This window comes from Ursus arctos, unplaced genomic scaffold (assembly GCF_023065955.2).
Source record: "Ursus arctos isolate Adak ecotype North America unplaced genomic scaffold, UrsArc2.0 scaffold_5, whole genome shotgun sequence".
NCBI classification, from domain to species: Eukaryota; Metazoa; Chordata; class Mammalia; order Carnivora; family Ursidae; genus Ursus; species Ursus arctos.
In genome coordinates this window covers 61,618,101-61,645,681 of record NW_026623067.1, presented here as the reverse complement: position 1 = coordinate 61,645,681, position 27,581 = coordinate 61,618,101, and the positions used below count along the sequence as shown (strand labels likewise).

Below are 27,581 nucleotides of genomic sequence, written 5' to 3'. Positions count from 1 at the left end.
GTGGTACGTTTGTTATAATCAATAACCCTATGTTGACACTGCATTGTCACTCAGAGCCTATCGTTCACGTTAGGGTTCATTCTTGGTGTTATACATTCTATGGCCCTTGACAAATATGTGACATTTTCCATGATTATATCATCCTACAGAGTAGTTTCATTGTCCTAAAAATCCTTTGTGTTTCCCTTATTCATCCTTCCCTACCTGTCACCCCTTGCCAAGCACTGATTTTTTTTCCCCCACTGTCTCCATAGTTTTGCCTTTTTTAGAGTGTACTTGGAATCATACAGTGAGTAGTCTTTTTAGACTGGGCTTCTTTCACTTAGAAATATGCCTTTAAGTTTCCTTCATGTCTTTTCATGGCTCAATATCTCATTTCTATTTAACACTGATTACTAGTCTGTTGTATGGATGTACCACAGTCTATGTATCTATTCATGTACTCAAGGATGTGTAGGTTGCTTCCAAAGATTTCATAAGCACCTACTTCCCTGTATTAAATACCCAGATTAGTTTCCATTCCCTTTACTTACCCTGACTGCTATAGAAGAGGTGTCTATTAAGGTATATAATGTTAGCATGAAGTTGAAGTCACAACAAAGTGGGACCCAGCTGAGAAATAGGTTTACTTGATCATTGCTTTTCTAATTTACATGTTCATCGTGTTAGTTGAACTCTTCGGACATCTCCGCCTTGTTCTGTTCCCTGTGGGAATGAAGAGATTACTGTCATTGACTAAGCTCAAAAGACAATTAAGGGTCTAAGGTTCAGGCTTTACCATGTTCGAACCAACAGAACTGGGCTTTCCCTGCCTCTGTGTCTTTGTTCCTACAGATAGTTCTTCTCTCGGGACCAAAAGCACACTGAGCTTTTCCTCATCTCCGGGTCTTTCCACTTACGTTAGGGATGCCCTTCCTCCAGCTTAACCATGTATCTGACCGTTTTGCATCCTTCAAGTTTTAGTTCAAACGCTATTTCCTTAAATAATGTAAACCCTCACTGTTGCTTTCTACAGTATCTCCCTTTCTTGTAGAGAGATGTACTTAATTCAGTCCATAAGAATCTCAAGCTTTATTTCTGATCAACCCAGCAGTTAAATATGAATGGCAATATAGAAGGGAGTTTGTTTCCATTATCCATTGCTGTGTAGCAAATCATATCAAAACTTGGTAGCTTATGACAACAGTTTGTTATCAGCTCTTGGAATTCTGTTAGTTAAATGGCTTCAACTGAGTGGGTCTTCTGTTGATCTCTCCTGCAGTTTCTCATGTTGCTGCAGTTGGCCTGTGGCTAGGCTTTGCATATCCAGAATGGCTTCACTCACATGTGTGGTGCGTCAGCAGGGATGCCTGGAAGGCTGGATCCAATTGGATGCTGGTATGGCTAGCTTTTCTCTTCCATGTAATCTCAGCTCCTGTCCCTGTCCCCACAGACTTTCCACATGGTGTCTTCATGTGGTTTCTCCGCAGGGTAGCTAAACTTCTTATGTAGTAGCCTCAGCCTCCCAACAGCACAAAAGCAGAGGCTCGCAGGCCTTCTTAAGACATATTGCTGGAGCGGTTACAACATCACTTCTGCCACATCTTTTGACTAAGCAAGTTATAGAGCCAGCCCAGATTCCATGTGGAAGGAGACTATACAGGAAGCCTGGTGCATTAGGGTTCATCTTTGCAGACTAGCTACCACAGTACTTAAACATTGTCAGTCAGTGGACCTCGCCAACATCCATTAAGCTGGCTAATGAGTAATAATGATGATCATTCATGATGATGATGATGATGAATGAGGAGAATTCTATCTGCTATTTAAAACAATTTTTCTCCTTGGGAATTGAGATAGTTCATAGGAAACCACAGGAAGATTCTCCAAGAACTGGGAGCCAAATGATAATCTAAGAATCAAGAAAGTTAAGAGCTACATGTGATGAATGATATTAGCCATCTGGAAAAGTCTTTAGGACTAATCTCCAAATCATTCAAGAAAAAAATAGCCATCAAATTTCATAAATACGAGGGTATTGGTAACCTTAAACAGAGAGTCTTTAATGGAGAGTTGGGTTGGAAGCCAGAATACAGTGGGTTAAGGGGTGAGTGGCAGGTGACAACGTGGGCAGAGCAATTTAGCAACTTTTTCAAGGATGTAGCCAGGGGTTTTGATGCACAACTAGTAGGAAGGGAAATGGGTACAATTTTTTTGGATGGTAATTTGGCAGCAAATAATAAATCCTTGAATATATTAATGTCTTTTGACCTAGCTATTCAACTTCTAAGAAATTAACTCAATGAATTAATCAAACGTGTGAAGATTCATATAACAAAAAATTCACTTAACAGATTTTTTGTTTTATTGTGAAATACACCTTATATACAGAAGCATGCACAAAACATTGGAGTTTACTTTGGTTTTGTTTTTTTTTAAGATTTATTTATTTATTTATTTGACAGAGAGACAGCCAGTGAGAGAGGGAACACAGGCAGGGGGAGTGGAAGAGGAAGAGGCAGGCTTCCAGCAGAGGAGCCTGATGTGGGGCTCGATCCCAGGACTCTGGGATCACGCCCTGAGCCGAAGGCAGACACTTAACGACTGCGCCACCCAGGCGCCCCTGGAGTTTATTTTGAAGAGTAGTATAAAGAAGGTGTTTGGGTGGCTGAGTCGATTGAACATCCAACTCTTGATTTTGGCTCAGGTCATGATCTTAGTCATGGGATCGAGCCCCCGCGGTTCCATAATCAGTGTGGATAGAGTCTGCTTGAGATTCTCTCCCTCCCTCTGCCCCTGCCCCACCCTTTCCCCCTGCTCATGCTCTCTCTTGCTCTCACTCTCAAATAAATAAGTAAATAAATCCCCAAGAAAGAATAGTTATAAAGTAAATACCTGTGTAACCACAATCCAGGATAACAAGTAAATCATTGCTCCCCTTGGGCCCTTCCCTACTGTAAATAACAATTGTCCTAACTTTCAAACAACCATTTCTTTGCTTTTCCTGTATAATTTCCTTTAAAATTCTTCATTGTTGGTGCATATGTTTCCAGTTTATTAATTTCTGCTGCATGAGTACCTTCTATCTAAGCGTACATTCTTTCTGGTGTAAATATATGTGTGTAGGGGTATATGTCTGTGTGTTTAAATATCAATGTGCCAAGAAAACAAAACACTATGAATGTAGAATTCTATACCCAGTAAAAATATCTTCCAAGAATGAGGGTAAAATATAGTTGTTTTCAGATAAAAACACTGAGAGAGTTTGTCAGCAGCAGACTTGCACTAAAGGGAAATGCTAGTGAATATAGGTTGGCACATTGAAGATACCATCCCATTGGCTTCTTGCTTCCACTGTTGCCTTGGGGAGAATAGCTTTTAATCTATCTGTTGCTCTTTTCAAGGTAGATTACATTTTATTGCTAGCTGCTTTTAAGATTTTATTTGTTTTTTTGTATTTGATCTTTTGGGTTCTGCCTTCACATAGTCTTTGGCCTGGATATCCTATATTTCCTTGCCTGCTCTCTGATGCTTTTGAATATATTGTCAGCATGGTTACTCTGTTTTTGGTGGGAGTATCTGTCTGGGAACTTGGACTGTCATGATACCAGAAATAAAACATCATGTTTAGTAACACAAATTAGAAATAATCTTACGGTCCCAAATAGCTACTGGTTAGATAAAATGATACATCCCTCCAATGAAATGCCATACAGCCGATTAACTCATCTTTTTAAAGGGAAAAATATGTCATAAGAGCATAATGTCTTAATATAATCAAAGCAGGATGAAAGGTACGGATGGAACTTACATGTTTTGGGAGCTTCCTATGTGTTAGACTCTGTTCTCTGAGTATTTATAGGGACTACTGCTTTAATCCATACAACAATCCATCCAATCCATGACATAAAGATTATTGTTTATTACCTAAAGAATATGAAAGGCTCTGAAGGGTTTAACAACTTACAGACAAAACTAATTAACTATGTATATTAACTATCTGAAAAAAAGATACTAACAGAAGACTGGCCATTGCCAGGAGCCGGGAAAAAGATGAGTAAGCTTTTGGGGAGCTCTGTCTGGCTCTACACAAGTGGTAAGGATACAAATTGACTGATGTGAGATCTGGTCAGCTTTCCCAGTATATCTCGGTAATGGTGCCAGAGAGTTAGACAGCCATGAAGTGCATCCATCTAGCTTTCCCATTCTTACTGTCCAAAGATAAAGCCCTGGGAACCCCTCACTGGCAGCCAGCTGGCCTTTCTATCTGATATCTTCATTTTGCTTAATTTAAGTGCAGTTTGATGGGTGCCTGGGTGGCTCAGTTGGTTAGGCGTCTGCCTTTGGCTCAGGTCATGATCCCAGGGTCCTGGAATCAACCTGAGTCGGGCTCCCCACTCAGTGGGGGGCCTGCTTCTCCCTCTCCCTACCCCTCTACCCCTCCCCGGCTGCCGCTCTCCTTCTCCCTCCCCCTCAGCTCATGCTCTGTCTCTCGCTTTCTCTCTCTGTCTCATATAAATAAAAAAGTCTTAAAAAATTTTAAAAAGTAAGTGCAGTTTGATTAAGGACAACACTTGTGATGTTGAGCACTGGGTGTTATATGTAAGTGATGAATCACTAAATACATACATACATACATAGATACATACATACAATTTTAATGATTTTTTATTAGATTATGTTAGTCACCATACAGTACATCCCCGGTTTCCGATGTAAGGCTCGATGATTCATTAGTTGTGTATAACACCCAGTGCACCATGCAATACATGCCCTCCTTACTACCCATCACCGGTCTATCCCATTCCCCCACCCCCCTCCCCTCTGTGGCCCTCAGTTTGTTTCTCATAGTCCATAGTCTCTCATGTTTCATTGCCCCTTCTGATTACTCCCCCTTTCTTTATCCCTTTCTTCCCCTACCAATCATCCTAGTTCTTATGTTCCATAGATGAGAGAAATCATATGATAGTTGTCTTTCTCTGCTTGACTTATTTCACTTAGCATTATCTCCTCCAGTGCCGTCCATGTTGTAGCAAATGTTGGGTAATCGTTCTTTCTGATAGCTGAGTAATATTCCATTGTATATATGGACCACAACTTCTTAATCCAGTCATCTGTTGAAGGGCATCTCGGCTCCTTCCACGATTTAGCTATTGTGGACATTGCTGCTCATACATACAATTTTAAGTGCAGTTTGAATAAGCTGTTGAAATGTTCTCTCAATTGTTATTTTTACCTCTGACATCTAAACCCACCCTTCTGTACTCTACATTTTGATACTGGTCTAGAATTCTTTTTTTTTTTTTCCTAAGGATTTTATTTATTTATTTGACAGAGATAGAGACAGCCAGCGAGAGAGGTAACACAAGCAGGGGAAGTGGGAGAGGAAGAAGCAGGCTCCCAGTGGAGGAGCCTGATGTGGGGCTCGATCCCAGAATGCCGGGATTACGTCCTGAGCCGAAGGCAGACGCTTAACGACTGAGCCACCCAGGTGCCCCTGGTCTAGAATTCTAAAAATCCTATTTCTATCTTGTCAGGGAGCCTGTAATGCTAGAGGAGGAAGAAGGGACTTGAGCCTTCCTGTGCTTCCTGAATGTTTCCTGTTTCTGTGAGCATTAAGTTAGCATCACTTCTTTATCCCGACACCCCTTCCCGTAACAGTAGCTTAATTCAGTCTGTTGTTCTCAGTGTTGCAGAGCCAAATGCATCCTGCTCTCTCAGAGATACCTGTGTAAGCTGCCTGGTGCCCTCTCTTCGGAGGTCGCCTTCCTCCTCTGAGTTCCTGTGTTTTACTAATTCCAATTTCTTTCCTTTGTTCCCCAGTTCTAGGGGCGGGAAGCACTTCTTGCAGGTGCTACCTCTGTGACACCTCTTCTTGCCCTTTCATTTACTTAGTTAACAACTTTATGCCTAGATAACAATTATATTTTCTCTATTCTAGTAACTGGTATGGTTTCTGTCTCTTGACTGTACCTTGAATGATACAGATATGTGTATGAGCTGCAATTTTCCTGCCCTTTCTCTTATTGAAATTGGCAAGAAGATATTTACACATGTCTAAGAATCTCTATATGATTTGCAAGAAACAAAAACAAGATGAGCTCATATCAAACAATTTGTCAAAAGAGGAAGAAAACTGGAAGAAATAAATGAACAATATATTTAGTGGCACATTTTGTAGCTGTTTGATTTTTCTCCCATTCTTCATAACTGAGCAGTTGCTCAAAGTGCTCTTATATCTTTTTCTTAGTTCTGGAAGCCAATAAATCCCAAAATAACGCCATTACAGTAAAACAAGCTGCATAGCCCAAAGATGGATTTACTGGAATGATGTCAAATGATTGTTCCCATAGTATTGAGTGCTTATTTTAGGACTTTCTTAGAGCTGACATGTCAAAAGGTTATTATTTTGGCTTGAGGAGAGACTCAAAAGGATATTCTAGGGGAAAAGAGCATGGCTTAACAACTGCTTACTTCTGGGAGGGTCCTGGGGCTGCCTGAAGGGCAAAGGAAGAACAACTCAGGGACATGTTTTGAATAGTTTGTAGCCAAAACTGCCTCCAAGAGAAGAAACGGTTTAGCTGGTATTTCAAAGAAATAAGACAGTCCTGAGGCTTAAACTAAAACTTGAATTAAAAAATTACGGCTTTATGTAATTATTCTGGCTTGAATATTGTTGAATATTGCTGAGGAGCATACATGCTTTGGATCTGTTTAGGATGTCCCAATTTGAGGGGCCCCTGGGTGGCTCAGTCAGTTAAGCATCCAACTCTTGGTCTCAGCTCAGGTCTTGATCTCAGGGTTGTGAGTTCAAGCCCTGCATTGGTTTCCCTGCTGGGCATGGAGCCTACTTGGGAAAAAAGAAAAAAGTAAAAAAAAAAAAGGATGTCCCAGTTTGGAAAGGAAAGCTTCTTAGGTAGTAATGATGTGAAGAATAAAGGCAAAAGAAATGTAGAAAAGATTAAATTTCCTTACAACTTGCAGCCCATTGACACATACTTTTAAGACAGGCAGGGTGACCTTCCTCCAGGAACTCAACTGCCTCAATGTTAATACTCTGATAGAGGCAAAAGGCAAGCTTAGCTCAACATTACCCTGGCTTACGGGATCCTGTAAGTCTTCTTTAACTAATAAAAATCCCTTTGGAAACTTCCTTTATCTCTAACCCCCCAATATATATGTTAGCAATCATCCTCAAAACATACGTCCCACTGATATACATCTGAAGGGTCTCATGACACGTTTTACTAGACAGTAGTAAATGGCCTTATCTTGAACAGCAGCTAGCCCCTTAAGGTCCTGAAAACCTTGCATCCAAATTCCTTAGAGACTTACACTATCCCTAACCCCCTCCCAACTTAAAAGTTATATAATCAGTCACTCCTCACAATCCCACTGCAGCTCTTTCTGCCCACGGGTCCTGTCCCTGTGCTTTAATAAGACCACCTTTTTTGCACTTAAGATATCTCAAGAATTTTTTTTTTTGACTGTTTGTCTCCAGACCCTGCCCATCATATCATATCAGTACTACTCTTCCAGATGATCGCCTGCTTATGGCATAAATTTTCATTTTCCTTGAAAGCTGGAACCTCCCTTCATCATAGATCTAGGTTACATAGATGTAGCTCAAGGCAGGGTTTATGGAAATAATTGTCTGTTTTTGTTCTTCTGAGCTACGCCAAGCACCACCTATATCAGAAATTGCCCCCTTCATCTTCTTCTTGTAGGACATGTTTCAATATTAATAATATATAAAAGCTGCCACATAGTCTTCAGCCTTTGTGAGGACTGTGATTATAAGACATGCTATCTTTCCCACCACCCTCATACTCCTCTTTTCCAAGCACTGTACCAAATGGCATTGTGTATCCAGTGCATTTAATTCCTGATCCCTTGCTGAAGTCTTAACATTACCACCAGTAAAACCTCCATTCTAATCTTTGTCTTGCCTCATTCACACAGTCTTCTTAATTATCCTCTTCTTTCAAATGTAAATTATCCCCCAAGAAAGCAGACTAGTAGACATCATTTTCTGTGAATGATGATGTAATTCATATGGCTATTGTAACATAAAGGTGGGATATAAAAGGACCTATATAGTTGTAAGGCATCCACATTTTGCTTAAAGTGGTAAAATACTAACTCTGAGTGGAGTGATTAGGTATGTATATTATAATCCCTAGGATGGCTAAATGCACATACACAGACATGAAGAGATATAGCCCAAATGACAATAGATAAATTAAAAATATTAAAGACTATTCAAATAATGAAAGCAAAACAGCAAAGGGGGAAGTGGAGAAAACAAGAAATGAAGGGGACAAATAGAAAACAAGTAATAAAATGGTAATCCATCCATATCGATAGTTACATTAAATTTAAATGATCTAAACACATCAAATAAAGACAGAGATTAGTCAAACAAAACCAAAATATGTGCTGCCTACAAGGTACTCCCTTCAAATGTAATTAAAGTATAATGATGAAGAAAGGTATACCATACAAACACTCATCAAAAGAAATGGGGAGTGAATATACTAACATAAGTCAAAGTTCAGTTCAAAGCATAGAAAATTGCCAAGGATAAAGGGAGACATTGCAGGTTAATAAGAGTTAATTCACCAAAAAAGATGTAACAGTCTTAAATGCAAATGCACCTAACAGCAGAGCTTCATAACTACCCAGTAATGGTAGAAGACTATAACATTCTTCTCTTTGTAATAGATAGAACTAATAGACAGAAATTCAACAAATGTATATAAAATTGACCAATACCATCAAGTCACTGGATCTAATTGACATTTATAGAATATGCCATTCGACAATACAAGAATACACATTCTTTGGGTTTTTGGAGAGTTTTTTGTTTGTTTGTTTGTTTTTAGAGAGGGGGAAGGGCAGAGGGGAGAGGGAGAAAGAGAATCCTAAGCAGGCTCCATATCCAGTGTGGAGCCCAGTGTGGTGCTGGATCTCACAACCCTGAGATCATGACCTAAGCCCAAATCAAGAGTTGGACACTCAGCCTACTGAGCCACTCAGGCACTCCAAGAATACACATTCTTTGTAAGTGTACAAGGAAATTTCACCAAGATAGACCATACTCTGGGCCATAAAATATACCTTAACACATTTTAAAATATTGAAATTATACTAAGTATGTTTTCTGTTATAGAGAATTAAATTAGAAATCAATAACAGAAAGATTATCTGAAAAATCCCAATAACACATTTCTAAATAATCCACAGGTCGAAGAGGAAATCTCAAGGGAAATTGAAAAATTTTGAACTGAGTGAAAATAAAAATGCAACAAAATTTGTGAGATGCAGCTAAATTCGTTCTTAGATGGAAATTTATAGCACTTATAAATGCTCATATTAGAAAATGCTCATGTTAAGGGTGATGTATGGAATGGTTGAATCACTATATTGTACACCTGAAACTAATATAACACTGTATATTAACTGGAATTTAAATAAAAACTTAAAAAAATAAAATGAAACTTTTCCCTAAAAAATGCTCATATTAGAAAAAATGTTAATATGCTTATGTTAAAAATGCTGGTATTAGAAACAAAAGAAAGGTTTCAAAACAATAACCTGAGCTTCCCCCTTATAAAACCAGTAAAAGAAGAGCAAATTAAACAAAAAGCAAGCAGAAGAAAAAAAAAAGCTTCTAAAATGAATAAAGGAGTTTAATAGGCTCACGGAGTATAAAGCCAATATGTAAAGATAAGAGCAGAACTCAATGATATTAAAAATAGGAAAAAACAGGGGCGCCTGGGTTAAGCGTCTGCCTTCAGCCCAGGGTGTGATCCCGGCGTTATGGGATCAAGCCCCACATCAGGCTCCCCCTGCTTGTGTGCCCTCTCTTGCTGGCTGTCTCTATCTGTTCAAATAAATAAAAATAAAAAAATCTTTAAAAAAAAGCAAAAAAATAGGAAAAAAACAATAGAGAAAGATTAATGAAGGCAAAAGCTAGCTCTTTGAAAACGGTGTTATATATTGATAAACTATAGCCAGACTGGTATAAAAAGAGAAAAGACATTGAAAATGCATATTCAAACAAAAACTTATACATGAATATTTATATATGTATTATTCACAATAGCCAAAAGGGGAAATACCCCTAATATTCATTAGCTGATGAGTAGATAAAATGTGGTACATTTATACAGTGGAATATTTTTCAGCCTGAAAAAGGAATGGAATACTAACACATTGTACAACGTGGATGAGCCTTGAAACATTATGCCAAGAGAAAGAAGTCATATTCAAAAGATCAAATATTTTAGGATTCTGTGTACATGAAGTATCTAGAATAGGTAAATACATATATAGAGAAAGTGGATTACTGGTTGTCAAAGGCTTAATGGGTGCAGGGCTTCCTTTTGGTGTGATGAAAATGTCTTAGAATTAGAGGAGGCTATGGTTCCACAGCATTAAAAAATGTATTAAACGTCACTGAATTGTAAAAATTAAAGTACTTAATGGTTAATTTTATATTATGTGTAATGTACCTCAATTAAATAGAGAGGACACAATTTGGCAATATCAGGAAGAAAAAGATGGATACTGCAGACCCTATAGTCACTAAAAAAAAGGTAAAGGAATACCATAAACAACACTATATCCATAATTCAACAACTTAGATGAAATGGGCAAATTCCTTGAAAAAGACAAACTACCAAAGTGCAAGAAAAACTTGGTAATGTGAATAGTCCTATACTTAGTAAAGAAATTGAATTTACAGCTAAAATCTCTCAACAACAACAAAAAAATTCTAGGCTCAGATGGTTTCACTTGTGAATTCTACCAAACATTTAAATAGGAAAATTCCTACCTAATTTTAATTCCATTTCTACTTAATTTTTTCCAGAAAATAGGAGTGGGGGGGAACAGCTATTTTATGGGGCCAGAATTACCCCATTATCAAAAACATAAAAAAGACAAGAAAGGAAAGCTACAGACTGATATCCCTCAACACCATGTTAGAAAATAAAATCTAGAAACATGTAAAAAGGATAATACATCATAACCAAGTGATATTCATTCCAGGAGTGCAAGGCTAATTCAATAAGTTGAAAATCAATCATTGTAATTCATCGTATTAACAGACTAAAGTAGAAAATCCACATGATCATCTCAATAGATGCAAAAAATGAAAAAGAATTTGACAAAATTCAACATCCATTAATGATCAAAACTCTTAGAAAACTAGGAATAGGAAGGAATTTCTTTAACTTGATAAAGAGCATCTGCAAAATAACTAAATCTTAATGGTTAAAAACAAAAAAACCCTGAATGCTAAGATGAAAAATAAGGTCAGGATGTAGAAAAGAAGATATAAACTTTCTCTATTTGCAAATGACATGATTGTCCATGTAGGAAATTTCATGGAATCTAAAAAAAAAAAAAAAAAAAAAAAAAGCTTCTAGAACTAATAAATGAGTTTAACAATATTACAGGATACAAGACCAATATATAAAAATTCAGTTGGGGGTGCCTGGGTGGCTCAGTCAGTTAAGCATCTACCTTTGGCTCAGGTCATGATCTCAGGGTCCTGGGATCCAGGCCTGGATCGGGGTTCCTCCTCAGTGGGGAGCCTACTTCTCCTTCTCCCTCTGCTGTTTCCCCCACTCGTGCTCTCCAACTCTCTCACCCTCAGTCGAATAAATAAATAAAATCTTAAAAAAAAAAAAAACTTTGTCCTTTAAAAGAAATCAGTTGGTTTTTATATATTTGCCAGTGAACAATTCAGAATTGGAATTTTTAAAATTTATGAGAGCACACACAAAAAATGAAATATTTAGCTGTAAATTCTACAAAATACATGCAGGATCTATACTGAAAACTATAATATACAGATGTAAGAAGTCAAGGGAGATAAATGTTGTATCCATGAATTCTAAGACTCCATGTTGTTAACTTATCGATTTCCCTCAAATTGATCTATAGATTTTATATGATCCCAATCAAATTCCCCGCAGGAATTTTTGTAGATAACAACAAGCAGATTCTAAATTTAGGTGTAAAAGCCAGGGAATTCAAATGGCCAAAAAAGTTTTGAAAAAGAACACCAAAAGACTCATACTATCTGATTTCAAGATTTACTACAAAGCTGCAATAATCAAGAAAGTGTGATAATTGGCAAAGGCCTGTGATTATAAGACATGCACATTGCCTCCAACCTACATATCTCTCTTTCCCAAGTGCACACTGAAACAAGTAGAATCAGTGATATTTTGTATTCCAAAGCAGGCCTGTGGCAGAGACTTCTACTTATCCTCAAATATTTATTCTCTTTCTTTTTTTAGTAATAGAACCCCTGACTTTTAATGGGACACATGGCAACCCAACTCGGACTACATTTTTCCTCCTTTCTTGTAAATAGGTGTGGCCATATAACTAAATTCCAGCCAGTGGGGATGCAATCAGAAGTATTTTCAAGTGTCTTTCAGTTCATGCCCTTACATGGAATGTGAGGCTGGAATGGGAGCCCTCTAGGAACATGCAGGAAAGGGCAACATCCTAGAGCATGCATGTGCTCAGAGGGGTCTAGGCTTCTGGAACCTAATAGAGCAGAGCAAACCTACCATCTATTTTATTTATGGCAGTGTTATTTAATCTGTTAAACAATTGAAACAGAATCCTAGAGTCTGACTCTTAAACAACTGAGCCACCCAGGTGCACTGTGGAATATTTTAAATGTATTCATTTCAAGGATATTTTGATATTGCAAATTACCAATAATAGATTTAACTTGTGAGGATTCCTTTCATTTACCGTTTGCAGAAAATCAGTCCTATGATATTCGTATCTCAGTTTAAACCTTCATTTATAGATAAGTAGTGGTTTCTATGAGAATTCTTTGCAAGTTCATTGAAAAAAAAACTTGCTCCACAATTTATTAAGTTTTATTAATTATCATAAATTATTCTTTAAATTTATTATTTTACTAAAGATGATCGATTCTGGATAAATTTTTTTCTTGCCTACATGAGTAAAGATAATAATAATAGTTACCATTTATTGAGCTCTTACGATGTGCCAGGCATTGTGCTAGCCCCTTTATGTACATTGTCTTAAATAATTTTCACAACAACCACAACCCTGTGTGACAGATATTTTAAAGATTTATTTATTTATTTATTTATTCGAGAGAGCAGAGTGAGAGAGAGCCTGAGTGGGGCGGGGAGGGGCAGAGGGAGAGGGAGAAGGCTCCCACTGAGCAGGGAGCCGATGCTGGGCTCAATCCCAGGACCCTGGGATTATGACCTGAGCTGAAAACAGACGCTTAACTGACTGAGCCACCCAGGCACCCCTTATGTGACAGATATTTTATCCCCACTTTACAGTTGAGGAAACGGAGTCTCAGAATTAGTGAGTTACTGACATTTATCCAGTAAGAATGTATCTTAGCCAAGTTCTTGGCTAGACTGTATCTAGCCAAGCCTAGCCTTGCTTTTAATCATTTCAGGAGCATCACTGCATGGCTGAATGCCAAAACATTTGAGTAAAGAGTGGAAACAAAAATCAGTCATTAATTACTGGCTACTTGGTGTCATATAGACTTCCATTTGTTGTGCTGAATTCAACTGTATTGAATTCCATTACTCTGATTTCTTATGTGGCTAAAAATCCAAGGAAAATTGGTGGAGTTCTATCAGCTCTAAAGTTTCCAAATCATTTGGAAGCATGTAAGTCTTTTAGGAAAAGAATTCTTAAAAATCTCAGTTATATGATTAAATAGCAATCACACCCACACATCGTGTGCAAAAAATATGATAATAAGGGAAGAGAAATAATTGTGGTTATAATTAAATAACAATACAATAATTAAATATTAGAGTAGTAATGTTAGAATTGGAAGTTGTGGAAGTTTAAATGAAATTTCTGTCTTCAATTAAGAAGTAATAACTTTATATTACTTTAAAATATTAGGGGAAAAGCCATTTCAAAAAAAGTCTTCCTTCCCCTTGGCAGACTACTCTGAAGAATCCTAGTAAGCTTTTACAGATGATAGCTTACTTTTTTTTTTTTTTCTGAATTTAGGTTTGTAAACCAAGAAGAATTCTCTAAGCCTTAAGTAGTTTACTATAATAAGCAAAAACTCTATTGGAAGATAATTTTTAAAATAAGTAAATAATTTAAATTTAAAAACCTATATGGATGAATCTTTGTGAACCGGTATTTAGAGTATTCTTTTGATAATCTAGAAACTGTAATCTGTTTTCCAAAATCCTTATCTTTTTTGTGTTACATTTCCTATTGCTATCAAAAAAGAATATATAATGACAACTGAAAATATTTCACATCTAAGAAAGAAATCTTGTTGAAAAGAATAAAGAGTCATAGATAGGATAAAAATAAACTAATCATAAATATTTTGGTGGTAGTTTCAAATAGAACAGTCATAGAGCTCATGATAAACACATAAAAAGATTTTACCCATAGCGTGAAATCCAAAAACACCTTTCAGGTCTCTCTTGATTGACCCTGAATAAAAGTCTTACTTCAGGTGACAAAAAAAGGTCCATTAATGTTGCTCATGCATTTCAACATAAAAATGGAATGGAATCATTGACTACAGGTAGAAATGTGCAAAACTACTCAAGATAAATATGCTGCTTTGAGGCTACACATTCACTCCACTTTTGTCTGCCAGCTTGATTTTTGAATTGGGCACTCATGGATAAAAGGTATGTGATCTGAAAAAATAGTGTGTGTCTTTTAAAAGTCAGTGTCATGTAATGTCATTCCTTTTGGCAAAATTTATGTTACATGGTATTAGACTATGGCCTAGCTAATGTAACATGATGCATTAAAAACTGCACATCATGATTGCAATATGTGTCAGAACAATGAATTGTTATATCAGATACTTGTTCAGCTGTAAATAGGGCCTTCTCTAAGTCACTGACAAAAAGATCATATTCCCTCTATGCCTGTATAGAATTTCTATTGTCTAAAACACGTAGCCATCCAACATCCATACTCTGTGACCTGTGGCCATTTAAGTTGCATGTTTACTACATGCTTACAATAAGAACACAGTACATTATGGAACCCACAGTTGGAGATATTTTTGTTTTCATAAGTGTATTCCAAAGATTCAGTGGTTATATCTTCCCCTCTCCCCAGCAGAGACATATACATAGAATTCTAATGGATTCTGTATCAGTTAGAAAATACTTTGGACTGCTAGTAACAGAAAGCCCATAAAGAGTAGCTTAACTACATAAGGATTTGTTTTTATCACATGAGTAGAGATAGACAGCTGCTAGTTTTGGTTTTGATTTTGGTTCTGAGACAGTAGCTCAGTGATGTCAGGATGGTGTCTCTGAAAATTTTATCTTTCCCTTATGATTGGAGGATGGATGTTTTAATTTCAGTTATTCCATCTACTTTCATGGAAGACGTAGGAACAGGGCAGATCCCTGTCTTTACTGCTTTTATCAAGAAATCCAAATCATTTCCAGCAACTACCTACATATTCCTCTTATATGTAATTGTCCAGAACTGTGTACCTGGAAGTTGGGAAAATAGGCCCTACAATGGAGCAGGCAAGGAAGAAGGGCTTGGGGAATTAGTGTTGGGTAGACCAGTTAATGGTGTCTGTTATAGATGCCACTAATAATTTGTAAGTAGAGCAGGAAGTATAGTATGGGGAATGCTTTAAGCAGTGATGAATTCATATTGTAAAAAATTTCATAAATTGACCCGTACCTCACACCATACACAAATATGAATTCTAGTGTAATGTATGTAATTGTGAAAGGTGAGAAAATAAATCATCTCTAATAAAACACAAGATAATATCTTAATAACCTTGTGTGTAGGCAAAGATTTCTTAAATAGGGTACAAAGAACACTCATCACAAAGGGGAAAGTGTCGTAACTGGATTGCTAAAATCTAAATCTAAAATTGAGAAATTCTGTTCTTCCAATATACCACCCAAAGGGTGAAAAAGCAAGCCAAGAATCATGTTGTTTCCAGTTTTTTGCTATTATAGACAATCCTACCTGAGCATTCTTGTGCATGTCTTTTAGGAAACGTAGGTAAGCATTTATACTTGATACTTGCAGAAGAAATTGTGGGTCATGGGGCATGCATATGTTCAGCATATGTACACCCTGTCAAGTCATCTTGGGTAGGCCCCAATGCATAGTGAGCTGCAGCCAGACCTTCTCCATGAGTTCCTAAGAAGTCATGTGTTCAGTCAGAAGTGATATGACTAATGCTCTGGCCAACCCTCTTGGATTAGTAGAAACACTGGGAGAGAAAAGAAGACTGAGCCACAGGTGACATCAGCTGACAGTTGTATATTAGTTTCCCATTGCTGCTGGCTTAAAACAATACCCCTAGAGAATGCCCTAAGTTCCAAACACGTTCTTCCCTGCATCTACTATGAAGTCATAAACCTAGCTCCTCATGGTATTTGGGATCAATTTCCGCTACCAGTAGAGTTAAGGTGTTTTGGGGTTTTTTTTTGTTTTTTTTTGGTTTTGGCCTGGTAGTCCACTCACATAAGGAGCCCAAAGCAATAATATAGTAGTATCCAATAGTAGGCATACCTTCAAATTCAGTGCAATTTTTACTATTTCCTATACTGGAACCATTCTCCATGGAACCAAGACCTTTAATCTAATAGAGCCTGGGGTGGCATGGACAATAAGAACAAATACCACAAGTAGTTTACTGGATGTGATGGTAAAAGGTGCCTATGCTACTTCCATTAGTTGGTTTCTTGGTTCCAGTCCATGTATTCTATGTATTGAGGAACCGTATATCAGCTATTAGTTCAGTGCATATGTCGTATCCTGGGGAGTGCTGCCCCAACCAAGTTGTCACATTACCTGAGTCTTTAACAGGTTATTCTGTCATTCTATTAAACTGGTTGCTTCTAGGTGATGAGGCATATGGTAAGATCAGAGGATTCTCTGGTTTCATTGTTATACTTCTTTTGATCTCAGGCAATGTTGAGTGTGATACACTGTCAATTAGCAAATCACTATCTAGAGTAGATGTCATTTCTGGCAAGGATAGATCACTGTCTGCGTCAGTTTAGATCCTTCAAGAAGCAGAAGCCAAAATAGGATTAGACATGTAAAGATCTATTGAAGGAAACACCTGTGAAGGACATGAGCTGGGAGCAACTTCAGACTGCAATACAGGTCTGGTCTAACACCTGTGAAAAGGAGGGAAGGAAAGATTGGGTAGAAAGAGCTTTAGACTTCAGTGAAGTTTTTGTGAAGTCTTCCCGGGTTGATAGGGTGTTCCTGAGCTGAGGTTTCCCATTAGAGGAATGCCATGTTGGACAGGAATCATCTGGCTCTAATACCACTGCTGTGCTCAGTAACTGGCTGGGAGAGAAGCATGTCCTTCACTTAGATACATGAATCCAAAGGTGTGGAAGCTGGAGGCTGACAGTTAACTATGCTTCCCACAGAAGTTTCTCTTAAAGGTAGACTTGAGCAGTGTACTCTCACGGTTGCCACACTGTATATTCCAGGGAGGAAGGGGTCCTATGTAATCAAGCTTTCAACCAGATAGTCTTCTCCTGGAATGGTGCCATATCAAGGGTTCAGTATTGGTCTCTACTGCTGGCAGGTTCGACATTCAGCAGTGGAAGCAGCTAGGTCAGCCTCGAGGAAAAGGAGCCCATGTGTAGTCCCTGCATTAGTTATCTATTGCTGCATAACGGAGTACCCCAAAAGTTAGTGGCCTAAAACAACAAACATTATCTCTGACCATATAAAGCCACTGACCAAGTGTTCTGCTGGTAGCTTCACAGCAGGAGGAAGATTTTTCTTTCCAGTGTCCTTTAGGGCAACCTCTAACTGGGCTATCGTGCAGCAGTAGTCCCTATATTATATAGTTAACATCAACTTATTGTACTGACCCATCTGTGGATGAGGTCCATGTTTTCTTTCTCCATTACAAAACTTTAGTTGAATGGAATCCCTAGGGAAGCCATAGAGTTGAGGGAGATGTGTTGGTAAAACTAACAGAATTAGAGATCCTAGGAATTTACAGGTGACTTCTGGATCTGCTCAGGCTCAACCCCAGATGTACCATTTTTGCACAGTGGATTACTATTATGCCCACCCATAATGAATTTGATAACACTCCTCTGATAATTGGTGGCTTTGTCCCTATATTTTTTTGGTGGCACATTATCAAGTCTAAGTCTCTGCTAGGGCCTAGAGTATTTCTGGGGTTGTCTTTCAAAAAGTGAGTATTTCTCTACCACAACAGGCATGACCTATATGCTTTTCTCCTCTTCACGTTTACCAGAGACTCCCCACAGTATCCTTAGCCACCGGATGCATCAACATCATTGGATCTACTGGTTTGTATGGCCTAAATAGCAGGGGAGCTTGTACTGCAGCCCAAACTGGATGCAGAACCCTACTCTTGCTATGTCTCCCCATTCAAAGTTGCAGTGTTCTGATTCACTTGATTAATCTGCCAGAATAGTATTCCCAAGTGCCGTGTATTACTACCCCCACTTACTTGGAAAGTGATTCTGAGGCCAAGAGTGAGCAATAGGTAAATGCAACAGGGAAAGAAGGAAATGCAAGCGTGGATTATTGAGTTTGTCAGTGGCTACAGCTGACTGGTATTTGATTCCATGGGATCGACTGAAGAGTTTTATGAAATGTGTCTACTGTATGGAGAGCTAAAGAGGGGGAACATTTGATCCATAGGCCCCTGAAGTACTAGGTTGTGCACACAAGCGTACTGAGAAGTTTCCCATGCCTGTCTCCCATCTCTGTGGGGCTCTGGCCTAGGCCTGAAGCAAGGCACTTCCAGATTGCTGTCCTGCACTGCTGGTCAAACCCTGAGTGTGACTGGGTGCCACTACAGTGGCTCCAGTTAGAGGGAGGGCCAAGAGAATTTGAAAAAATGTCCAAGTAGCAGTGAAGAAAGTGGATCTCTTCACAAGAGGTGCAATTCCTAATGATGAAGAAAACATTTCAAGTCTTACCAGCACCCAGTGATAATTATCAGAGACATTTCACAAAAACATACTTTTATCAACAGTACTTCTTTATTTAAGTTATCTCTCCAGGGATGTCTTCTCCAGTTGGCCACCTGGTTTTATTCAACAGAAGTACAGCTTCAGAGCAACAGCATGTTAGCCCTTATGTTAGTCTCATTTCATGTAGGTTGTCTCAGAGTTCCAGGAAGGTAAAGACATGACCGATCTTTTGTTTGTGTCAAAATTAGAAATCTATCTCAGTCCCATATTTGACTTTTCTTTAACTCAGAAAATACTTACTATGTATCTCCTATAGGCATTGAGCTTGGTGCCAAGGAGATTAAGATGAATGCATTGTGGTCTCTAATCTTGAAGAGCTTGCAGTCAATTGGGAGAGAATGGCATGGAGGGTTGGTAAGACTGAGTTCATAGCTCTGTAAGCATAGGGGGGAAATAACTTGTTATTTGTGAGGGAAACTGCAGTGTTCTTTAGTAAAATATTACCACAACCCTCCAAGATCAGCAGTGGAGGAATTGCCACTCAGGGAGGAGATAACTACACTTTCCTCTTGCTCTGACAGATTCCTGCAGTTTTGGGGATCTCTTCAGCCCTCAGTCTCAAATGTTGATAAATGTATCCCTTACAGAGTCTCTTAACAGATTCATTCCTATAGTTCACCTAAGTCCCAGGCTGGAATATTTAAAAACAACTCAACTAATGTTTAGGGATAACAGAACAAAAGGATGCCAAACAATGAGAAATGCAATTTACATAGTTTGTATTTCTTTTCTTTTTCTTTCGTGTTTTTTTTTTTTAAGTAGCCCAGCGTGGAGCCCAACATGGGGCTTGAACTCACAACCCTGAAATCAAGACATGAGCTCAGATCAAGAGTTGGACGCCCAACTGACTAACCCACTCAGGTGCCCCATCATGTACATTTCTGTATTCATATGAATGTTCCTTGCACTGTGTCTTAGTTTCCTGTTTAGGACCTCTTTTCCAGATTACTTATTTATTTAATGAACCTTTTGTATGGGACTTGATAAGTACCAGCACTGTCCTAAGCACCTTACAAATGTGAACTTTTTAAAGCTTTATAACAACCTGATGAGTGGGTATTATTATCACCCACATTTTAAAGAGGAAACAACTGGGGCATTGTCCAATTTTACACAGTAAGAAGCAGAGCTATGATGTGACCGTAGGCAGTCAGGGCCAGAGTTCATGCTCTTAACCACTACTGTAAACTCCTGACACTTGGAACAATTTCACTTGATTCCCTCTCCTTAAGGGTGGGGCCAAACTGCATGATCTTAACCCATAGCCCCAAGTATACAATATAATACAGACAGACACAGATACACACTGTCCTTGAGTGCCTGGGTATGGGCCTGGGTACACACAGCAGAGGAAGCTATCTTTGGGTTATAATAATTACTGGTTTACAGTAAATGATGATACAAAAATCATTAAAATAAAGGGAAAAAAAGGACAAAAGGGTGGAGATGGAGTTGGGGGTTGGAAAAGATAGTCGGTGTTTACATCAGAAAATCTAGGCTGAGTGAAACTCCTGCAAATCAGCATACAGCTCAGCTCTGAAGTTCTGGAAATCAAGGCAAAAAGAATATGAAGAGTACATGGTTTTTATTGCCTGACTGAAGGAAGATCCTTGACAGTAGCAAGAGCCCTAGCTGCACAATCTTTGGTTTGCGGGTTTGGCTGCTGTTGTTTCTTTGCCTTAAAGGGGCTCCTGGTAACTTTATATTAATGATCTACTAAGATTTCTAACTGTAGCATTTTGCTTTGGTGAGTCTGCTGTTTTTTTGTTTTGTTTTGGAACCCTATCCCCCCCCAGTATGTCATAAATTTGCTGTGTCACTTGAAATTATATTTCAGTGTGCCAGCCAGTCAAATGACATTATTTATTGAATTTGGCATCTGCTGTGTATGGAACCTGGATCTTGAAGAATTTTCAAATAATTTTTAAAAGAAATATACTAAAAATAAAATTTAATATTGGGTAATTCGAAAGCATGCAGGCAGCATTGAATAGGCAGGGTTCAGTCATGGTAGCCTTTCTCCAGAAGGTGGGTTTTGATCCTGGGTTTAAACTAAGGGTCTTGGACTGGCAGGGCAGAAGAGTGTTCCAGAGCTAACCATGAAAGCCAGAATGAGGAAATCAAGTGTAAGGAATGGAAGAGACAATTAGGTAGATGTATTTGAAGGATGATACCAAGAATTAAGAAAAGAAAGGAGGCTCTGCCCTGCATCCATTGGGGGACTCCATCAGGAAGAGGCTGACTGGAGGTGCACTTCATTTTATGCAACAGACACGTGGTTTGAAAGTATAAAACGAGTCAAAAGTTGAGCATCTACTGTGCATCAGGCCCTGAGATTTAATTTTCATATCTACTCTGTAAAGTGGGCATTATTTCCATTTTGCATACAAGGCAATGGACTCAGCAGTGAGGTTAAGTGGCCCATGTGCCCAGTGTTGTCTAATTATTATATGGTGGAACCTCCAAAGTCAGTCGGTTTGTGTGACCAAGAAGCCCAAGCTTTTGTATGCCACATACATTTTTGTAAGTTGAATATTTAAGATAAACAAGTATTGATGATTATTTGAATAAGTCCTAGAGTGATTTCCTTTTTGAGTTACAGGTCTACAAACATGTTTTGCAAAGGTCCGACGTAGAGGGTAAAGATTTTCTTGACTGAGTGCATGATGGTAGTTTATTTCATTAAACATACATTACTTTGCCCCATTTGACATCAGATAATGACACCGAAAATATCCTTAATACAATTTTTAGGTCATTCTGTCCACTAAGCAGATAATTTCGCAAAGCAATGTCATGGCCAAACCAATCTCCCGGGAAAGATACTGAAGTTTCCCACAACGCCCAGGCTGTGGAGACCGGGAAAAGTGTAACTTGTGTCTACACTAAAATAAAGGCAATTCAAACACTAAAAGGAAGACTGTCGGAGCGAGACAAGGGCAGGTCCACGAGGGGGAAAGCGGGTGGAGGCGGATGACAGAAGGTGCGAGGAGCGACACCCCCCCCCCGACCCCGCCCATCGGTGTGGTCCGGCCCCAGGGCCGCGCCGGGGTCTGCGCATGCGCGCGAGGCCGCGGCGACTACGCCGGCACTACCGCCTCCTACGCGCTGTCTTCCTCCACGGTTACCCTAGCTCTCCACCCCTCCTTCCCGCGGCGCTCGAGGGATCATGGCCGATCCTCGCGTGAGGCAGATCAAGATCAAAACCGGCGTGGTGAAGCGGTAAGGAGCCGCGAGCGGCGCACACGCCAGCGCCTCCTCTCCTTCGCCTTATGGCGGTCCGAGAGGCCCGGCGGAGCGCAGGCCCAGAGCGGGCTCCGGACTCCAGGCCTCACCTGGGGCTCCGCGGCCGGCGGGGCCGGGGCGGGGATGCCGCGGGAACGCGTCGGTGCCTGAGCCCGCGGGCCGGGACACGCCCCTCCCCCTGCCTTTCTCCTCAAGAACCGAACCGTTGGGCGGCGAGGGTCGCCGCGACCCCACCCCTCGGGCGCCGGCGATGCGGGAGACCCGGGAGCGGCGGCCGGGGAGGTGGAGGGGCGGTGGCCCGGAGCCGGAGAGGGTTCCGTTTGGGGTCGTACCTCCGGTGTGCGCTCTCCGCGGGTCCCCTGCCCAACTTGACTGGTGGGGAGTGGATTCAGTCCCTTACCGGCCCTCAGGTGGACGCGCAAGCGGGTTCTGAAGTTTAGGGAACGCCGAGAGCCTGGCCCTCATCAGAAATGAGGCCTTGTTGGGGCCCTGTGATCTAACATGGCAGGCGGGACTCCCAGTCTCTAAGAACTTCCAGCACACTCCTCAAACTTCTGTGGCCTAGCTCGCCCCAGAGCCTGTGGGATGCTGTTGAAATAACTATCCTGGGTAGGCCAGTCCTGTGATTGGCCATAATTCTGAGTGCTGTTAGACACTACAGTACTTGGTAGACTTATGGTTCAGACCCAAGAACATCAAACTTTTTGATGAGACATTCTCGGAGAAAAGATAAACAGCCCCCAGAAGAAGCAGGTTATTTTGCTGTAGAAATAAATGTCTAATCCTAGCCGTCTGGCTTCTTCCTCTTTGCCCACCTTTCCTCCCTTTGTTTTTTCCACCGGAGGAAGGACAGGCAAAGGGAAGAATAAATTCACTTAAGATACTACCTCAGACGCGTAGCACAGGATTGCACGGTACTTTCCTAGAAGCTTTATTGTTATCGGCCGTAGGAAGATTCTATGAGTAGTAGTTAAATGCACAGCCTTTTCTCAAGTGAGACTGTCTGGGTTCAAATCTTGATTCTGCCGTTTATTATGTGTTGTTGAATACGTTACATTGCACTGTGCCTCAGTTGCCTCATCTGTAAAATGGAGTCAGTAGCCATCTCATGAAGTTGTTGCAAGAAATGCCTGCTATGCTGTTTAACACAGTATGTGGCAAATAGCAAGTGGCTAGTAAATGTTAACTTAATAGTATTGTTTGTGTATCTGTTTTATAAATGAGAGGCTGAGGTTTAATTAAGTTAAAGTAGAAAAACTAAACTTGTGCTAGTTAATGGCAGAACAGAGAAAAGAACCAAAGTTTCTGATCTACAACTGTTTAAGCTGCAATGTTCCTTAAAAAGAGTATTTTTAAAGATATGTGAAATAGGGGAATTGATATGTATATTTGAAAAGATAAATAATTTGCACTATCCCTCACCCTAGAATTCTGTTGTTCACTTTTGCTAGATTTTGTTTATGTCATTTTAGTAAATCTATTTGGCAGAAGTACCAGGGTATGTATCATGGAGAGGGCTTTAGGCCAAAAGTCTTGAGAAATGACTCCTAATGGTAGTTTTCCGTTAATTACCTGTGTGATCTTGTCATTTTTCATCCTTATGATCTACACTAGTTTATAAAATTAGTGCCAGTAGTTATATGATTATAATACATATTCTAGAGAAAACATACCCATTTAAGTAGTTAATAAGCAAAGTTTTTAGGCTTTCAAAAATTGTCAGGTGCATATGGAAATGGCTTGGAAATGAAGTTTGATTTTCAATTTATTTCACTGGTAGAGCATTATCAAATTTTATTTTTGATTCTTCATACTTCAGTACAAAAAATTTATCGTTTTTGTGACACCCCTTCATAATTTACTATTGACATATTTACTCAGATTGCTTATAAATTACTGGAAATGTCTACCAAAGATTTTTTTTTTCATAGTTTTTCTAATGACATTTTTGGTGTAGAGCTTCCCCATTTGTGCTAAAAAGAGATACATACATTCTTTAAAAAACCTAAAACTTCTATTTTAACTGTTCATTGTTTGTATTTTACCTTGGTAGACAACCATCTAAATCCATAAACATTGTTCCCTGTCTCTCTTTTGTTACTTTTTGTCAGAAAATTATTTTACTATAACTTTTTCCATCTTTTGCCTTAGTGTCCTATTTTTAAAATTCTACATTTAACTTTAGCAAAGAAAAAAAGTAGATAATGCAGATACAGCAGCAACATATTAATAATTGTTAGGGCAGAATCATCATGGGCTTGATTATGTTCTTTTCTGTATATGTTTAAAATTTTTCATAGTAAAAAGGTCTTCCAAGGTATGCATTTCTCTCCTCTCCAGATTTAGTTTCAAAGACTTCTTGATTAGTTTCATGATTCAGACATGTTCTTGGTTTTGTGAACAGGCTTCTGTTCAGTGGTTTCTTAAAGCAATGGTCTAAAAACCAATTTCTGTTCTCAGCACCTTTTTTCTAGCTAGGTGTTCATTTCCCATAGCCTCATTTCTCTTCAGAAGTCCCGACTTTTATTTGAAAGAAGACATTTAAAGTCATTCCTGTCTCCAGTTACTTCAGTTTTTCTCTCCAGGAGTTGAGAGACATTAGAATTACATTCTAGTTATTACTCCTAGAGTTCAGTTTGGGTGGCTGTCCCAAGGAGGGTGAATTCTTAGAGTTTAGCATCTAATCAATCTGCTAGAATATTGATCCAGAAGTTCCCCGTAGTGGGTTTTAGTGAAGTCTGAGCAGTGAGGTGGAAAGTTATAAGAGTATGGAAATAGGCAATAAGTAGATGATGGTATTTGGCAACAGAGAGATCAATGAATGAAAGATGCAAGTCTCAGCATGTTGGCAAAATGGTGAAGGCAGTCCAGTGATGGCAGCCACATTAGACAGGAAAGTAAAAGCAAGTTTCAAGGGCTTTAGGTAAGGCCCTACGGAAATAGGCAGAAGCCTATGGTACTCTAGACCTAAAGAAAGTTTGTTATCTCATCTGGTAACAAAGGGAAAGGATCTGATTGCTAGAAAATAGATTTTAAGAGAGAGGTTAGAACCCTAGAAACAAGGAAAGAGTCCAGTTACTAGGAAAGGCTTGTAAGAGTTGGACAGCAATGAGGCTAACTTGGTACTGAACCTCTCAAGGACTCCTTAAATATTCCCTTCCCAGTAACAGGATTGTTTTTCCAGAGCTAATTATGGCTGTGAGAGATGTGTGCAGTTTCTTCAAGCAGCAGCCTTTGTTCACATGTGACTCATTATTTAATGTGTTAGTTGGTGGGTTTGGGTCTGGCAGGTGCTTTTTAAAGTTATAGAGCCACGTTTCAGGCAGATTGCTAGACCTACTGGTATCTGTCACTGCGTCACAGCTAATGTAGCAGCCCTAGGAGGGAGTTACCAAATATCACTCCAATTTTTGTTTTCTCCAGTAACTGAAAATCCTCCCCCTCCCTTTTTTTGATATCTTGGTAGTATCAGTTGTCCCAGTGTATCTAGAATTGAGGAGGAGAATGAGATGTAGAATCCTCACTAACACTGGGAAAGTCTCAGGCAAACCAGGATGATTTGTATTAGTACTTCTTCCGTAACTAGCTAACGTAGCACTGTTTTGTGTGCCGTGATTTATTTGGAGGCTATTTGCAGATAATACAACTGTCAATTGATGTTGTACCTTACTTAAATTAAAACTTAACTGTGTCCTGTAAATATGAATCCTTGCCAGACTAGTTTTCTGTATCAGTTTAAATTATTAGTGATTTAGAAAATAACTTTCATTAAAGTAGAAGAAAATAGAGGCTCGATGTTTTAAATGCTGATGTGGTATTTCAGCTCAGTGATCTATGTCTACCGTAAATTCCCAAGTAAGATTTGTGTTTATAAATTTTTTTTTTACTAGATTTATGGTAAATACAAGAAATACTTCTGCAAAAACAAAATGTTGTCATGCATTTAACATAAAAGTTTATTTAATAACTTTAAAGCCAACTTATTTTCAATAAAGCTTGCTAAACTAGCCCACTGGTGAGTGAATTAACTGATTAAAAATACTTTCTTAAATATGTCTTTTTATAACCATTTTAGATTGGTAATGGTTTAAAATCCAGCATGAACAAAGAATGTTAGGGCATTGGAAATAGCACTGACATTGGCCCATAGTTTTCCTCTGATTAAATGAAAGTGACACCAGTAGATTAGAATGAGACTAGGACAATTCACACTGCAATTGTGTTAGTTTAACTTTAACAATCTTTTAACACTCTTGTTTAAATGTAGCTGACATACCATAATTACAAATCTACAAGCCTTGATTATAGAATTTTACATCATGAATCAGTGGGGAAATTGTATTGATTTTTTTTTTTTTAAGCAAGCACTTTTCCCAAACTGTGGCATCTTCCCAAATATGTTTATACCTTTATGTCTGATATACAATTGTGTATAATATATACCTTTACCTCTGATATACAATTGTGTATGATATATATATACCATGTATAGCAGACATAATAATAACATAAAAGTTAAGTAAAATTTCCATGTTATTAAATATGTATTCATATATAATGTATATAATATACTATATTGACATACATTGTGTGTATATACTGAATATACTGACAGAAAAGTGAAAAATAGGAATGACATATATTTGCATAGACATAGGTATAGTATTTCCCTGGTAGCTTTAGTTGTTTATGTACTTCTTATATTTAAAGTAAAGATGGCCAGAAGTATGGTGGACAGTATCTGGAAGAGGTGAAGGATATAGCCCTGAAAATTTCCTGTAAGCTTTAGTAGCTTTTTTATCTTTTCTTCTCCAACATCATACCCCTTTGATTTGAGTTAAAGTAAGGTCAGCCAAAATGGCCAACTTCCTACCTTGAAATTTAGCCAACTCCTTTTGGAATTTCTGTAATATATTAATTTCTCCAAAGCAATGTCAAAGGCAGTGTCAAAATGGATTGCAGGTGGTCAGCTCTTCACCACCTTCTGCCAACTACTTGGCAAGCAGTGACTTTTAGGAGCTACACAGCTGGCAACCAGATGTCTCTTCAAGCTGGAAAGGGAGAAAGCTAAGGCCACTCATGACCATGGTTTTCCCAACAGAAGCTATATTATTCTGTTAAGTTGAATGTGGAAGTGAAAGATCTTTTGACCTGTGTGTGTGTGTAAATGTGTTCTGTGTTTTCATTACATTTTTTGTTTGATAGAAAATTTTGAAAATCTGTAGTAGAGCAAGGTTGGAAAATTTGTTGATAGTAACTAGTCCACAACCCTTAGAATATAAGTGCTTGAATGTGTGATCTGTTTATTCC

General features: G+C 38.8%; 1 protein-coding gene and 2 long non-coding RNA genes across 3 annotated transcripts in view; 2 read left to right on the top strand and 1 right to left on the bottom strand.

Moving 5' to 3' along the window:
* Positions 1–1,790, top strand: part of LOC130542729 (uncharacterized) — a 158,955-nt gene extending 157,165 nt beyond the window's left edge. The window contains exon 12 of the long non-coding RNA XR_008957469.1: positions 1,262–1,790. This is a non-coding gene — a long non-coding RNA (uncharacterized LOC130542729). The remainder of the gene's footprint in view (positions 1–1,261) is intronic.
* Positions 559–27,537, bottom strand: LOC125282954 (uncharacterized). The gene is made up of 3 exons (XR_007190434.2): positions 22,604–27,537; positions 19,266–19,399; positions 559–705 (listed from the first exon to the last, which is right to left on the bottom strand). It is a non-coding gene; the product is annotated as an uncharacterized LOC125282954 (long non-coding RNA).
* Positions 22,052–27,581, top strand: part of TBCA (tubulin folding cofactor A) — an 80,603-nt gene continuing 75,073 nt past the window's right edge. Inside the window, exon 1 of the mRNA XM_026498741.4 lies at positions 22,052–22,247. Coding sequence (XP_026354526.1) covers positions 22,195–22,247 — 53 coding nt within the window. The 5' untranslated portion in view covers positions 22,052–22,194. The remainder of the gene's footprint in view (positions 22,248–27,581) is intronic.